Source organism: Trichechus manatus, unplaced genomic scaffold (assembly GCF_000243295.1).
Source record: "Trichechus manatus latirostris isolate Lorelei unplaced genomic scaffold, TriManLat1.0 scaffold00011, whole genome shotgun sequence".
Lineage (NCBI taxonomy): Eukaryota > Metazoa > Chordata > Mammalia > Sirenia > Trichechidae > Trichechus > Trichechus manatus.
In genome coordinates this window covers 28632261-28647126 of record NW_004443947.1, presented here as the reverse complement: position 1 = coordinate 28647126, position 14866 = coordinate 28632261, and the positions used below count along the sequence as shown (strand labels likewise).

The 14866-nt window shown below is 43.6% G+C and overlaps 1 protein-coding gene across 2 annotated transcripts in view; it reads left to right on the top strand.

The window, feature by feature from the left end:
- Nucleotides 1-14866, top strand: part of GALNT10 (polypeptide N-acetylgalactosaminyltransferase 10) — a 279243-nt gene that overhangs the window by 157400 nt on the left and 106977 nt on the right. For both annotated transcript variants that reach the window (XM_004371277.2, XM_023726591.1), the window contains one exon: nucleotides 5995-6161. In XM_004371277.2, coding sequence (XP_004371334.1) covers nucleotides 5995-6161 — 167 coding nt within the window. The remainder of the gene's footprint in view (nucleotides 1-5994; nucleotides 6162-14866) is intronic.

The window sequence follows — 14866 nt, the reverse complement described above, 5'->3', positions numbered from 1 at the left end:
GACATGTCGTGGGGTTGTTAACCAATGTCATAAAACAATATGTGTACTGACTGTTTAATGAGAAACTATTTGTTCTGTAAACTTTCATTTAAAGTACAATTAAAAAATTTTCAAAAAAAAACAAAAGAATTATCATAACAAAAAGGAAAAAACTAAACTATTTTGAGAGACATAAATGGAAAAATATACAATGTTTCTAGATGAAAAAAATGATCAGTTCTTCCTAAGTTAACATAGGAAGTACCTTCCTAATCAAAATCTCAGTGTGATTTTTCTTTGACCTCACCACAGTTATTAGCTGCAACAGTTAAGGTACAATGACAATTTCACTGGAATAGACAGATCGTTAGAACAAAATAGAAATCCTTGAGACAGTTCTGACTATATATTTGGATTTAGAATGTACTAATTTTGCTGTTTCAAAAAATGGAGAAAGGATAGAGTTTTTAATGTATGTTACTGGAACTGGCTATTTGCTATGAAAATAATAAATTGAAATCCCTACATTCCACCCAACCACAAAATAAATTCCAGATGCCTAAAAGTAAAAGATAAAACTATAAAAGCATAAGAAATGGGTGAATATTTTTACAATTTTTGGACTAGAAAAACCTATAATGTCAAGAACAGAAAAAATAAATGTAAAAATTAATAGATATGAATATATACAAATTATATATCTGGAGATCTAAATATACAATTGCAGTCCCTGGGTGGTGCAGATGGTTAATGCATTTGGCTGCTAACTCAAAAGCTGGAGGTTCAGATCCACCCAAAGGTGCCTCAGAAGAAAGGCCTGGTGATCTACTTCCCAAAAATCAGCATTGAAAACCCTATGGAGCACAGTTCTACTTTGACATAGATGGGGTCACCCTGAGTCAGAGTCAACTTAATGGCATCACGTGGTGGTGGAAATATACAATTAAATGCAAAAAACAATAAGCAGGGAAAAATTTGCAACACTTATAGTAATCAAAGGTAGCTTAATGTTCTCAATATATAAACAATTTTTCTGAATCAATGAGATGTATACATCTAGAAATAGGTCTCTCAACCTCAGCACTATTGACATTTTGGGTCAGATAAGTGTTGTGAGGGGCTGTCCTGTGCAATGTAGGGTGTTTAGAAGCTTCCTCTACCCACTAGATGCTGGTAGCATCCCCCAGTTGTGACAACCAAAAGTATCTCCGGACATTGCCAAATGTCCCCTGTGGCACAAAATTACCGCTGGTTGAGAACTACTGCTTTAGAAGGAAATTTTCAGGTTTTTTTCTGGAGGTGGGATTTTATTTGATTTGAAGGGAACGAAGAGAAAAATAAAAGCATATCTGTTTCCCAATTTTACTCAAGCCCAAGCCTCATAATTCTGTGGATACTAATGTAGTTATGCTAATTACAGTAAGATTTAATTGGTTCTTGACCCTTTTGTTCAGACAAGAACTCCACCCTCAGCAAATGTCTTCCCAGGGTTCCTGGAAGTTCCCAGGGGTGACTCACAAGTGTATACTAGCTACTTTACTTCCTAGGGGCTCTGCTACTGCACCTGTCCCACTTCTGTGGTCTGTCCCTGACTCCCAGCAGGCATTGCCGGGGAACCCTGTGGTCTGTATTAATGAGCTACAGCTACCAGTCATGGTCACATGCAACCAGGAACCACTGAAGTCCTCACAAAACCAAAGCTCTGTGGAAGTTTGTAATGAAGGGGTCTTAGAGACTTCCTAGTTATATTATAGCCTGCCAGCAGGGGCCCTGTATCTGTGCTACTTGGATCATATGTTTCACAATGTTTTTGGTAAAAGACTCTTCAAGCTTTATTCACAACTTCTTGCTCTCAGGAGTCCAGAGGGGCCTGAGCCACAAGGAAAAGGTGACTGATAAATTCCTGTTTACTCAAAATTGGCCCTTGCTTGTGCTGACTTAGAGTTTCTCACAGGCTCTGCCTCACCTCATCTTCCCTCAGGATGTGCTCTCCACCTGGAGGTTTCTCAGGACAGCCTGCCCACCTCTCTCACCTGACAAGCTAAGAAATGTGTGAACCTACCTTAAATTCAAGCCAAGAGCCTGTATGAACTTTTAAAGAAAAATGACTGGGAAGAGAGACATAGAAAAGTTAACAGGAGGGCTCCTTGGAGAAATGGGTCGTTCTAGGGCTGGGCCTGGGAAAGCACAAGATAAGCCAGACAGTAAGGAAGTGCTCAGAGAAGGACAAGGCCAGGAGCCAGGCTTGAAGGGGCTCTCACTGGCTGAATCTATGAATATCTGAGCACCAAGACAAATTAACTAACAAACAAATAGAAATAGCAATTTTATGACCCATAGAATAAAATAAAAATGAAGTGTCCCTAGTGACATAAATAAATAAAGAAAGGAAGGAAGAGAGGGAGAGAGGAGGGAGGGAAAGAGGAAGAGAGAGCGAAATGAGAAAGCTTATTTACAGTTCAGTATCAACTAACAAATGTAGAAAGGATCATTGGAAAAGTGTTCTATCTCACAGATGAGGCCATGGATGGCTTTTTAAATTTTTGTTTATCAGGGTTTTGTAATTAACTTTTGCAATGAATAATTGCTTATGAAAGTACAAAAAGTCACTGCTAAAAAAATAAATAAAACTATCTCTGTTACATAATCTTATATATAGAAAACCCTAAAGAGTCACACACAAAAAAAAATCCATCAGAACTAATAAGTTTGGCAAGATTACAGGATACAAGATTAGCGTACAAAAATCAATTATATTTCTACACAACAGCAATGAACAATCCGAAAAGGAAATAGACATTTCTCCAAAGAAGATACATAAATGACCAATGAGAGCATAAGACGCTCACCATCATTACTCACTAGGAAAATGCAAATCAGACCATAATGAGATACCACTTCACCCCTACTAGGGTGGCTGTAGTCAAAATACGGGTAATATCAGGTGTTGGTAAGGATGTAGAGAAATTGGAACCCTCATATACTGTTGGTGGGAATGTAAAATGGTACAGCCACTTTGGAAGACAGTTTGGCAGTTTCTCAAAAAATTTAACGTAGAGTTACCTTATGACTTAACCATTCCACATCTAGGTATATACCCAAGAAAATTGAAAACATATGTCCACACAAACAGTTGTACACAAATACTCATAGCAGCATTATTCATAATAGCCAAGAAGTGGAAATTACCCAAATGACCATTAATTGATGAATGAATAAACAAAATGTGGATACAAGGGAATATTATTCAGCCATGAAAAGAAATAACATATTGATTCATGTTATGACATAAGTGCTCCTTGAAAACAATATGTTAAGTGAAAGAAGCCAGACACAAAAGGCCACACATTATATGATTACATTTTATAAATGGTCAAGAATAGGCAAACCATAGGTTAGTGGTTGCCAGGAGGTGAGAGGAGGGGAGAATGGGGAGTGACTGCTAATGGATACGGGTTTCTTTTTGGAGTGATGAAAATGTTTTGGAATTAAAGAGTGGTGATGTCTGCACAACTTTGTGAATATGCTAAAATCTACTGAATTATATTCGTTAAAAGAGTGAATTTTATGGTATATGAATTACATCTCAATTTTAAAAAGAGATACAATGTAAAATCAGAAAGTTCAGTAAAACTCCGTAGTCTTAAATATTAAATTCATGGTGTATCTTTTAAAGTATATTTCTAGCTCTGACCACTGAGAACGCATAGAGAAATAACCAACCCAGTAAGTAATGAATACCCTTAGTGCCCAGATTGTGATCTCTAAATGGTGATATTGGTAACATTATGGAGCTAGGGCTTCTTGGAGGAATGGCTGATTCCAGGTAAGAAAAGGAAAATTTGTACAAGTTGAGCATGGAGAACCTTTTCATATCTGTTATCAGAAAGCAAAGAAGCTTACTCTATTGTCATATTCAAAGGACTCAGAAGCCAATTTTGAAAAGACTTTCTGGGCTAAAGATGGGCCTATTTGGAAATCAATAAGAATAACAACTTCAGTGAATTGAAATATGTCAATTATGTTAAAATATATTAGTATATAATGAAAAATAGTTGATCACCTTTGGAGGATGCTAGGGAACCAACTCAGAAGCCTTCATGGTACAATGGTTAAGTGCTTGGCTACTCGCAGAAAGGTTGGCAGTTCGAACCTACCATCTGCTCCATGGGAGAAAAGATCTGGCAATCTGCTCCCATAAATATTACAGCCAAGGAAGCCCTATGGGGCAGTTCTACTCTGTCATCTAGGGTCACTCTGAGTCAGAATCAATTTGACAGCACACAACAATAACAGGGAACCAACTTATTCTGAAAGATTCCAGAACTCATCTTGGCTTTCCTGTACCTTGGGGTAACCAAATAGTTGATGTGGTAAAGTTTTTGTCTATAGAAGTGTTCTAGCTAATAAATGAAGAAGGAATGATAGAATTGGGATATCACCATTTTGTAGATTCCTGATGAAATAAAGGATTTAAGCATTAATCATTACTGGCCACTAACATCACAAAAGGAGCCCTGGTGGCACAACAGTTAGACTCTTGGCTGCTAACTGAGCAAAGATCAGCCTTCAAACCCACCAGCAGCTCCATGGGAAAAAAGACCTGGTGATCTGCTCGCGTAAAGATTACAGCCTAGGAAACCCTATGGAGCAGCTCTACTCTGTCATACAGAGTTGCTGTGAGTTGGCATCACCTTGACAGCACACAACAACATCACAAAAAGAAAGACAGATGGACCTTATGTGTCTCCTAAGGTGTGCACAGAGCCCTGGTGGCACAGTGGTTAAGCATTTGGCTGCTAACTGAAAAAGGTCAGCAGTTCAAATCCACCAGCCACTCCCTGGAAACCGTATGGGGCAGTTCTGCTCTGTCCTGTAGGGTTACTATGAGTCGGCACTGACTCAATGGCAACAGGTTTTGTTTCGTTTTTAAGGTGTGCACACTTCACTGTCTAAGTAGAGGTTGCCAGAATATCTAATTGAATCACACCAAGCCTCTAGATCCAACTATCAGTTTATAGAAACTAAGAAGGAAGGGGGCTGGGGGCAGGGGACACAGGAACATGTTAAAAGACACCACGGAGTTGCAAGCAGCAAAATGCAGACTGTAGGAAACTATGTAAGACAAATGACCCAGTTTTTTCAACAAATAAATTGTAAAGGAAAGAGGATGAGGGGGCACCTTATGTATAAAAGAGACTTAGGAGACATATCATCCAAATTCAGTATGTGGATCTTGTTTTGATCCTGATTTAAACCAGCCAACTGTAAAAAGACATACGAAGGTCAGGGAAATTTGAACACCAACTTTGATGATATTAAGGAACGATATTAATTCTTTGGGGTGTTTTAATGATATGGTGGTTCAAACACACAAAACATCAGTCCTTCCCCACAGGTGCAGGACCTTTCACTCCCAGCTTACCACGTGCTTGGAGAGCAGAGGAGAAAACTGCTTTCTGCAGGCAGCAACCAGGGAGGGACGGAGGGACGGAGGGGGCTGGGCCCACGAAAGCCAGTGTATTCTTCCATACTTGCCAAGGGTATAAATCGTTTCTTTTCCATCGGGGAGCAATGTGTGCAGGGTTGGGAGAGAGGCCTGAGTGTTACTGAAGGGCTGTTCCTCTACGTGAAAACATGAGGATGGGCATAATGCATATAACAAGGGAGACTTAAACACAACAGCGGCGTACAGCACTCAGCACCAACCTCTGTCTGCTCCATCAGCGCTGGCCTTGTTGTTGAAACTACTCCCATACAATGTGGGGTGGGAGGCAGCAGGTCTTTTATACACAGCCCTGTGCACTGTCTGTGCAGAGGCTGGAGGCAGGACTCTGGGGTGCCAAGTAGAAGAAAGCATTCAAAGTGACCCAGCGGTCCTCAGCTTTCATTCTTTCCCTGAAGGTGGGAGAGGAGGTGGGATTTGCCGTTAGCCGAACCACATGCCAAACAGAGTTCTCTTGGCAGGTTGAGAGCTGAACCTGTCCTCCCCCTCTCTCCTGTGTCTCCCTCTAGCTGCAACAGCAAACACTACCTGGAAACGCTCCCCAACACGAGCATCATCATCCCCTTCCACAACGAGGGCTGGTCCTCCCTGCTCCGCACCGTGCACAGCGTGCTGAACCGATCACCCCCTGAGCTGGTCGCAGAGATCGTGCTGGTGGATGACTTCAGTGATCGAGGTAGGACCCGCCCCGCCCAGCTTCCTGCCCCCACACTCCGTTCCGTGGCTCGCCAAAGGGGTGCCAGGTTTTTCGTTCTCTTCCTCCTCTTTTCTTTACCACCATCAACATAGGGGCCTTGTGTTTCATGAATGCTTGCTGAGTGCCAGGCTGTAGACCTTGCACTGTACACACGGACCTTGCACTGTGAATACGTTACTGAATCCTCACAACCTGTGAAGTAGGTTCCATTTTTATCCCATTTGCATCAGTTTAGAAACGTAGTAAATTGCAAATTACAGAAAATTTGATAAAGAATCGCTCAAACAAATAAGAAATTTATTTGATGTCTTTTACATAACAAGAGGTCCAGGACTAGAAGACTGTCATCAAAGAACCAAGCTTCTTCTCTCTTCCTCCTTCTTCATCCTCATGGTCACAAAATGGCTGCTGTACCTCTGGACAGCCTGCCTTTCAGACAGGAGGAGGTGGAAAAGCAAAAGGCAGAAAGCCTCACCCATCAAGGCTTTGCCTTTTTATTCAGAAAAGACTCCCCAGAGACTTGTGGCCAGAGCTCTAACATCTGGCCACCCCCATCTGTAGGTGAGGCTGGGAATGTGAGTATTTTGGGTTTTGGCCTCTTTAGTATAGGTGGAAAAGGGAGATGTGGATTACAGCCAGTGTCAAGTGAGCCTGCCTGCAGTATCTGCCATGCCATTTTACAGATGCCCTGGTCTCACAGCTCTTTAGTGGTGACACGGTGACCAAACTATGTCTGTTTGGTCCCAAGCATGTGATCTTAACCACTGTAGCACACTGCAGGGTCTCTTAGCTGTGAGTTTCACCCTGTGGAATAATTCTTAGTCTTGGGTGTAAAAGACATAGAGATGGGGCTGAAAAAGATATCCAACAATAAATTGTACTCCAGCCAGTGATCTCAAGCTTATTCTTTGCACCAAAGCTTTCACCAGTCGAAGCAAAATCAAGAGAATCCCTTTCCTCTGCTTACCTTTTTACACAGGCACAAAGAAGCAGTGAAGAGAGGGAGTCCACAAGCAGTCCAGAATAAAGATGACAGTTTTAGCAGCACCTCACCTACGTGTTGCCCCATTTTAATACTACATTCTTAATTACATGACTTCGGTACAGAGGTCTCAGTATATGTGTGTACACATACTTATACATAGACACACACACATTTAACTCAGTTCTTGCTACCGCTATGAAGTCTTCCCTCATTCTCAACATACATACGTTCTCTAGCACCCTTTACTTTTCCTTAGCACGGGTGAAATTAAAATACTTACTTGTGCAAATATTGGTTTGCTGTGTGTCTCCTCTATTAGACTGTAAATTCTAAGAGCAGGGACAACATCTGTCTTGTTAACCACTGATTCCCAGCTCCTTCTTCTCCTCTAGTTGCCATCAAGTCAACTCTGACTCATGGTGAACCCCTGTGTGTCAGAATAGAGTTGTGCTCTATAGGGTTTTCAGTGACTCATTTTTTGGAAGTATATCACCAGGCCTTTCTTCCGAGGTGCCTCTGGGTAGACTCCATCCTCCAACCTTTTGGTTAGCAGCCGAGTGCTTTTAACTGTTTCCGTTTACTCCACCCAGGGACTCCTTTAGGCATATAGTAGGTGCTTGTATGACATGTCTGTCTGTCTGCATTGCACATGCAGACAGGCTGTGCCTCAAACTTGCAGACAGCCATAAGACTGCTAGGAATGAGGCATATACACCCACTGACATCAGCCATTCTCTGGGTGCTACGTTTATCTGTGATCAAGCCAGACACATAAAACACACAGTATTGGCAAAGTGAAAGCCATTATTATTATTTATAGCAAACAGTAAACAATAAGAGATTCTCCAAAGGGAACTGCTTACCTTTCCCTAAATTACCCATGCCCATTCTTATATCGCTGAGCAGGTACTCTGTGGTTGAGGTCAGGTACTGTCTTCACGTCACCACTGCCTCTAGCTGCTGTCACGCTACCCCAGTCTGCACTTCCTGAGGGCTCGTGTGACTCCTGCCATCTGCTCGGGGGTAGAGAGGGGAGGAGGAGGCATGCAAGCCCTGAACAGTGTACACTCAGGCTTCTGCCCTGCTTGAACAAGTGTTACAGTTATTTTAGCTCTGCTACGCTTGCTGAGAGGCACCCAGTTCTGCCAGCAAGCCTCCCGCCGGAAGACGCTCAACCCTCTCTCTTTGGGCTTGCCAGCCCACCACAGCCACCTCTCTCCATCTTCAGTATAATAGCTCTCTCCTCTGGGTCTAGGAAGTTCTCAGTGCAGGGACCCCAGGTCCAAAGGATGCACTCCAATCCAAACTCTTCTTGATGGTCCACAAGGGGCTCAATCCTGTTGGGTGGATTTGCAAGCCACTATTTGCATAGTAAATCAACCAATCCCCTGCAAGACTGTGGCCCAGCCAATCATTTGGTGGGAGTTACAAGACCATGGCTAGAAAAGCCATATAAAAGTGTTTCATTGTACCATCTTGCTTAATACATGTTTGATAAATGAACCAATCAGAGCTCATTTCCTCTGCTCCCTTAGTACTCTGGCCATGGTTACGATAGCATCTAGCGCATTACATGAACTTACGGCCATGAAGTGAGATGGGACCCCACTGATGGCAGGGGTTGTCTTGGCAGCATGGCGCTAGTTATGTATTTGATCCTGGCCCTAGTAAATAAGCTGGTCACTTACTAGCTCTGTGACTTTGACCCAATCACCTAACCTCTGTGTGCTTCATTCAGTTCCCGCATTTGTAAAATGGGATTACAGTAGTACCTACCTCTGACGTGGCTGTGACTATTATATGAGTTAACATATGTATAGTGCTCAAGACAGTGCCTGGCACACAGTAAACATTATATTTAAACCGTTGTGTTTTGAGGGGTGGGGATCAATATTTGTTTACGGCTAGTTTGCAGGAGGAAGGAGGCAGGCATGAATGTGCAGACTTGGGGGTGCAGGTGCAGTGTCCCTCTTTCTGTGGGTGAAAGGGCTTTGCAAATGGTAAAGCACTAAACAAATGTGCACTTGTCTCATCCTCAACCTAAATTACCTCCTCATCCCTTCACCTTTCCCTTTTAACTGCCACCATTTAGGGGACAATTTCAAAGTGCCAGGCTCATCATTTGTTCTTGACAACCACCTCCAAGGGAGGCCATAGGGTCCCTGGATCTTCAGGCAAGGAGCCTAGAGTTAAGGGATTTGTCCAGGGTCACACAGCCAGTAAGTGGCACATCACACGCCACTTACTGCCCGTAAGTGACAAAAGCCCAGGACTCGTCTCTGCCACTGCCCATTTCTCCCTTTCTCTGCTTTCCTCTCCTCTCTCCAACCTCAACCTTCTCCCAGTTAGGACCTGCCATCCACAGACCGAGGGCTTCCAACCAGGTAGTAGAAAGGAAAAAAATGAGATTACCCAGGTGTCAGATTGATTTCCATGTGCTATGCTGCAGCACAAGCAGCCTCTGCTCTGTAGAGGCCACCTCCCAAGCCCTTCCTTGGTACGGGCTGCCTACTCCTAGCAGGCGTCCCCACTGTGTTCTTTCTTCAGGGCCTCGGAGGTGAAGACTACATTCACTCTCTCCCTCTCCCTCTGTGTAGCAGCCACAGCAGGCTCCTCTTTCCCTGTCCTTGAATACACCAAGCCCTGTCCTGCCACTGGGTCTTCACCATGGGGTCTTCACGTGCTGTTCCCTTTGCCTGGACATCCTCTTCCTGGCTCTCCACATGGCTGGCTCCTCTCATTCCATCTTCAGTTAGGCCCCCCACCACTGCCACTATTCACTATTCTCTGTGTGAGTTTACGTGGCTATTTGATGACCTATTCATTGTCAGTCTTCCGCACTAGACCATTTCTGTTCTAGAACTAGGTGCCTAATAAATGTTTGTGGAATTGGTGAATGAATGAATTCATCAATGAATGATGGAAAGAAAGAAGGAGGGAGCAAGGAAATACATGGCAGCTACATTCACATACACACAAAACTACTACCAGCTACAGCTAGCCGGCGAGCTAGATGTGACTGTGGAAGACACACAGCAGTTCCCACAGTGACAGGGAATGGCCTCCATCTTTGTGTTTCAGGCTCGGGTCCCCCGTAACCTGTGCCTCTGAAGCTTCAGCTGCCTAGGGGTCGCTTGGCAGGGTCCCTCTCTGAGCATCACAGGACATTAGTCCTTCAGAGGCAGAGTAAACCCAAGCATCAGTCAGATTAGAAACAAGCATTTATCCTTGTTCGGTTAGAAAATAATTTCAAGATCTTCTAGGCCAGTGGTTTTTGCCCTGCACCTTGGAGCAGCAGAGCCCCAGGGCGAGCCTCAAGGAGCTCTGTGAGGGGTGCGGGGAACCTCTCAGGCAGGCTCCGCGCCTCTCCTATCATGGTCTGCATTTGGTTTTTGAAAAGCTGTTAACTAGAGTGAGCACCACTGCTTAAAACTGTGTGCCATGGAGAAACCCTGAGAGTATGGCCCCCAGACACCCTTATAGCTCAGTAATGAAGTCACTCTTGAGGTTCGCCGTTTAGCCAAAGATTAGACGGGCTCACAAAACAAAACGAGACTAAATGGGCACAGTAGCTGAGGGGCAAGGACGAGAAGGCAGGAGGGGACGGGAAAGCTGGTAATGGGGAATCCAAGGTTGAGAAGGGGACTGTTGACATGTCGTGGGGTTGGCAACCAATGTCACAAAACAGTATGTGTATTAATTATTTAATGAGAAGCTAGTTTTCTCTGTAAACTTTCATCTAAAGTACAATTAAAAAAAAAAACAACTATGTACTAACCACAGACATAACTCATCCTGCCCATTTTACAGATAGGAAGCCTGGGACCTAGACACAGAGCTAGCTAGCCTCTGAGCTGCCACTGCATACATGTTCCTCCACACCTCAGCTGCTGAGTGCAACATCTACAGCGTGCATCCCTCCTTTCTGTTCCCAAGGGCGCTTCTCAATAAATTACTCTACCATTGTATTTAAGAGCAAACTTGTTAAAAAGAGCTCATTATCAAACATGGCCAGGCCTGGACTACAATGGTTAGTACCTCTTATATCCCAGTTTCTTCAATGTTGTATTCAGTAACAAAGATAAAAACATGACTCCTCCCCCGCCAAAAAAAAAAAAAGAGTACAACAATCTCGACAAAGAAAAGGATCAATTTTATAAGAATGACATTCTCCAACTGCATCCATTTCTCCAGAGAGCAAAAATATTAATCCAAAGTGGCAGCATCCCCAAGTCCTAATAAGATAGAGAAGAGAATAAATACTGTCCCATTTCTCAGAAGAGAATGAGAACTAAGACCCCGATGATGGCTGCCCCATTTTCTTCACTAATCAAGCATGGAGCCCAAAGAACTCTTACCTTACTCCCCTCAGTCTTGCAACTTAGCTGTCAGATTTTGCAACCTGCATTTTTTTTTCAGAAAAGCAATCATTATTCTTGTTTCAAGAAGAAATTCTCAAGGCAGCTTTGGAAGAAAACTCACTCAGCAGTGATTGTTTTAAAAATGAGATTTGGGAGAAACAATTTCAGAATTATGGAGAGGCCTGTCTAAAGTGTGGCAAATATGGGCCGTTGTAAAAGAAGGATTTCTCTGGGTCATGTTAGCGGAGGCAGTTCTCAGAGTTGAAATTCATGGATGCTAACTACAGGCTAGATTGGCGCTGCCTAGCAGAAGGCATTTTCCTCTGAAATGAGTCCCCTCCAGGATCCTCAGGGCAACTAATTGTAATTCAGCTAAGGGTCGAGACCTGGATAGGAGACAAAATTGGAGCATATGAATTCTTGAAATAAGATCCAGAGCTTTGTGCAGGCAGCATCAGGAACTAGAGTGGAGGTAGGTGCTGACACTGGAATAATCCTGGCCTTCTTACAAATAGAACACTGCGGAGTTTTCTAGGAGTCTGCAAAAGCTCTTTAAATGTGTGAGCTTTGCTTGAGGATTAGGACATGAAGGTGCTTTGGCATTTGTTGGAGAGAGAGATGAGGGCACAGGCTGGCAGACCTGCCTTTAGGTCATGCTGCCTGAATGTGGTATCTTTAATAGAAAAAACAGGAGAGTTCTTTGTTCGTTCATTTCTTCCCATTCCCTTCCGCATTTTCAAACAGTGTTGGTTTTCCAGAAAAACAGCATATTGGAAAGGGTTATTATTGTCTTTGGATGACCCACGGGTTGCCTGGAACGATGAGTTACAGAACTGAAAGGCTTTGGTGTGATTTCATTGCCAACACTTTCTCGAACTCAACATAGGGGATTGCTCCCAACAGGAAGTTTTTAAGCAGGTATTCACAGAGCTGTTGATAGGTTGTTGGCAGTGATTGGTACTCGGAGGACCATGGACATTATTGGGCCACTTAGCTCACATGGTAGAGACCTTTGTGAGTGAGGCCAAGGTCAGAGGTTTTCTCTCCATTGGGGGCTTATTAACTCCAACCTGCACTCTCACGCCTCCACTCCTGGTGATGACTGACACCACGGAAATCCATTTTGCCCTGTCTCACTTTGCATTCCAACAGACCACTCTTGACACTACCCAGTAGGCATGTACTCCTCCTTTCTGCTACAGCCCATCTATCAGTTTGTCATATTGTGGTGGCTTGCATGTTGCTGTGATGCTGGAAGTTGTGCCACCAGCATTTCAAGTACCAGCAGGCTCACCCATGGTGGACAGGTTTCAGCTGAGCTGCTGGACTAAGACAGACTAGGAGGAAAGGCCTGGCAATCTACTTCTGAAGACTAGCCAGTGAAAACCTATGGGTCACAACTGAACATTGTCCAACTTGCTTGCTTTGGACATGTCATCAGGAGGGATCAGTCACTGGAGGACATAATCACATTTGGAGAAGTAGAGGGCCAGCGAGGGAGACTCTTGGTGAGATGGATTAGTGTAGTAGGTGCAGCAATGGCTGCGAACACGCCAGCAGTCATGAGGATGATGCAGGGCTGGGCAGTGTTTCACTCTGTTGTACGTAAGGTTGCAATGAGTCAGAATTGACTCGACCGCAGTTATCTATCTATCCTCCTTTCTTGTCATTTCTCCCACACCGTTAGTTTGCCTCCAGCACCACCACAACTGTCGGGGAACCATTCCCCACTTTGATTTATTTCTTGGATTCTTTCACCTTTTTGGGTTTTGTGCTGATTCCCCCCCCCCACCCCTGTTTGTCCTCATTTATCAGAGTAATTCATATTCATTTACTCAACAATATTCATGAAATGACTCTGCTGGATGCTGCATTATGTGCTGGGAATACATTGAGAATAAAATAGAATTCCCTGGAGGCTCACATCCAGTAGAGGGACAGACAGGTAAGGGGCAATCCTAAGACCGTGGAATACAGGCTGCCTGGTGGAGGCCCAGGTGCTGTGGAGCACAGGGGAAGCAGGAAAGACTTCCTGCAGAAAATTCCAGTGAAGCTCAATCCTAAGGGATAAGTAGATATTACTCCTTACGTTGTGGGAGGGGGAATGTTCCAAGCAGAGAGAACAGCATGAGCACAGGCTGGGAGTTCAGGAGAAAATGTGAAAAGTGCCAAAAGAACGACCCATAGTCTCATCACATCGAGGTAATTACTGCTAACATTTTGGCTTATTTTTTTCTTCCAGTGCTATTTTATTTCTTTTTTGTACTCTCAATTCCCCTCCAATTCCATCTTCACTGAGTTAACTAATGTTAACAGTCTGGTGTGTATCATTCCAGACCATTCTGCATAATCATACGAACATGTAATAACAAAAGCTTCATGAGGTTAAAAAAAGTCCCAAAATTATAAAGCTAGTTAGTGCTGAAACAAGGAGCCTATGTTGTGCAATGGTTAAGCACTTGGCTGCTAACTACAAGGTTGGCAGTTCGAACCCACCCAGTGGCTCCACGAGAGAAAGACCTGGTGATCTGCTTCCATAAAGATATAGCCAAGAAAGCCCTATGGGGTGGTTCTACTCTGTCACATGGGGTCACTATGAGTTGAAGTCTACTTGACAGCACCCAACAACAACAGCAATATTTCTTGAGCATTTACTGTGTGCTAACTGTACTCAACCCCACGTGTCTGTCAGTTTGTCGTACTGGGGGATTGTGTGCTGCTATGATGCTGAAAGCTACGCCACCAGTATTCAGATACCAGCAGGGTCACCCATGGCAGACAGGTTTCAGCTGAGCTTCCAGACTAAGACAGACTAGGAAGAAGGACGCGACAGTCTACCTCTGAAAAGAATTAGCCAGTGAAAAACCTTATGAATAGCAGTGGAACATTGTCTGATATAGTGCTGGAAGATGAGCCCCCCCACCCCAGGTTGGAAGGCACTCAAAAGATGACTGAGGAAGAGCTACCTCCCAAAATAGAGTCGACCTTAATGACATGGATGGAGTCAAGCTTTTGGGACCTTCATTTGCTGATGTGGCACAACTCAAAATGAGAAGAAACAGCTGCAAACATCCATTAAAAATCAGAATGTGGAATGTACAAAGTATGAATCTAGGAAAATTGGGAGTCATCAAAAATGAAATGGAACGCATAAACATCAATATCCTAGGCATTAGTGAGCTGAAATGGACTGGTATTGGCCATTTTGAATCAGAAAATCATGTGGTCTACTATGCCGGGAATGACAACTTGAAGAGGAATGGCGTTGCATTCATCGTCAAAAAGAACATTTCCAGGTCTGTCCTGAAGTACAATGCTGTCAGTAATAGGATAATATC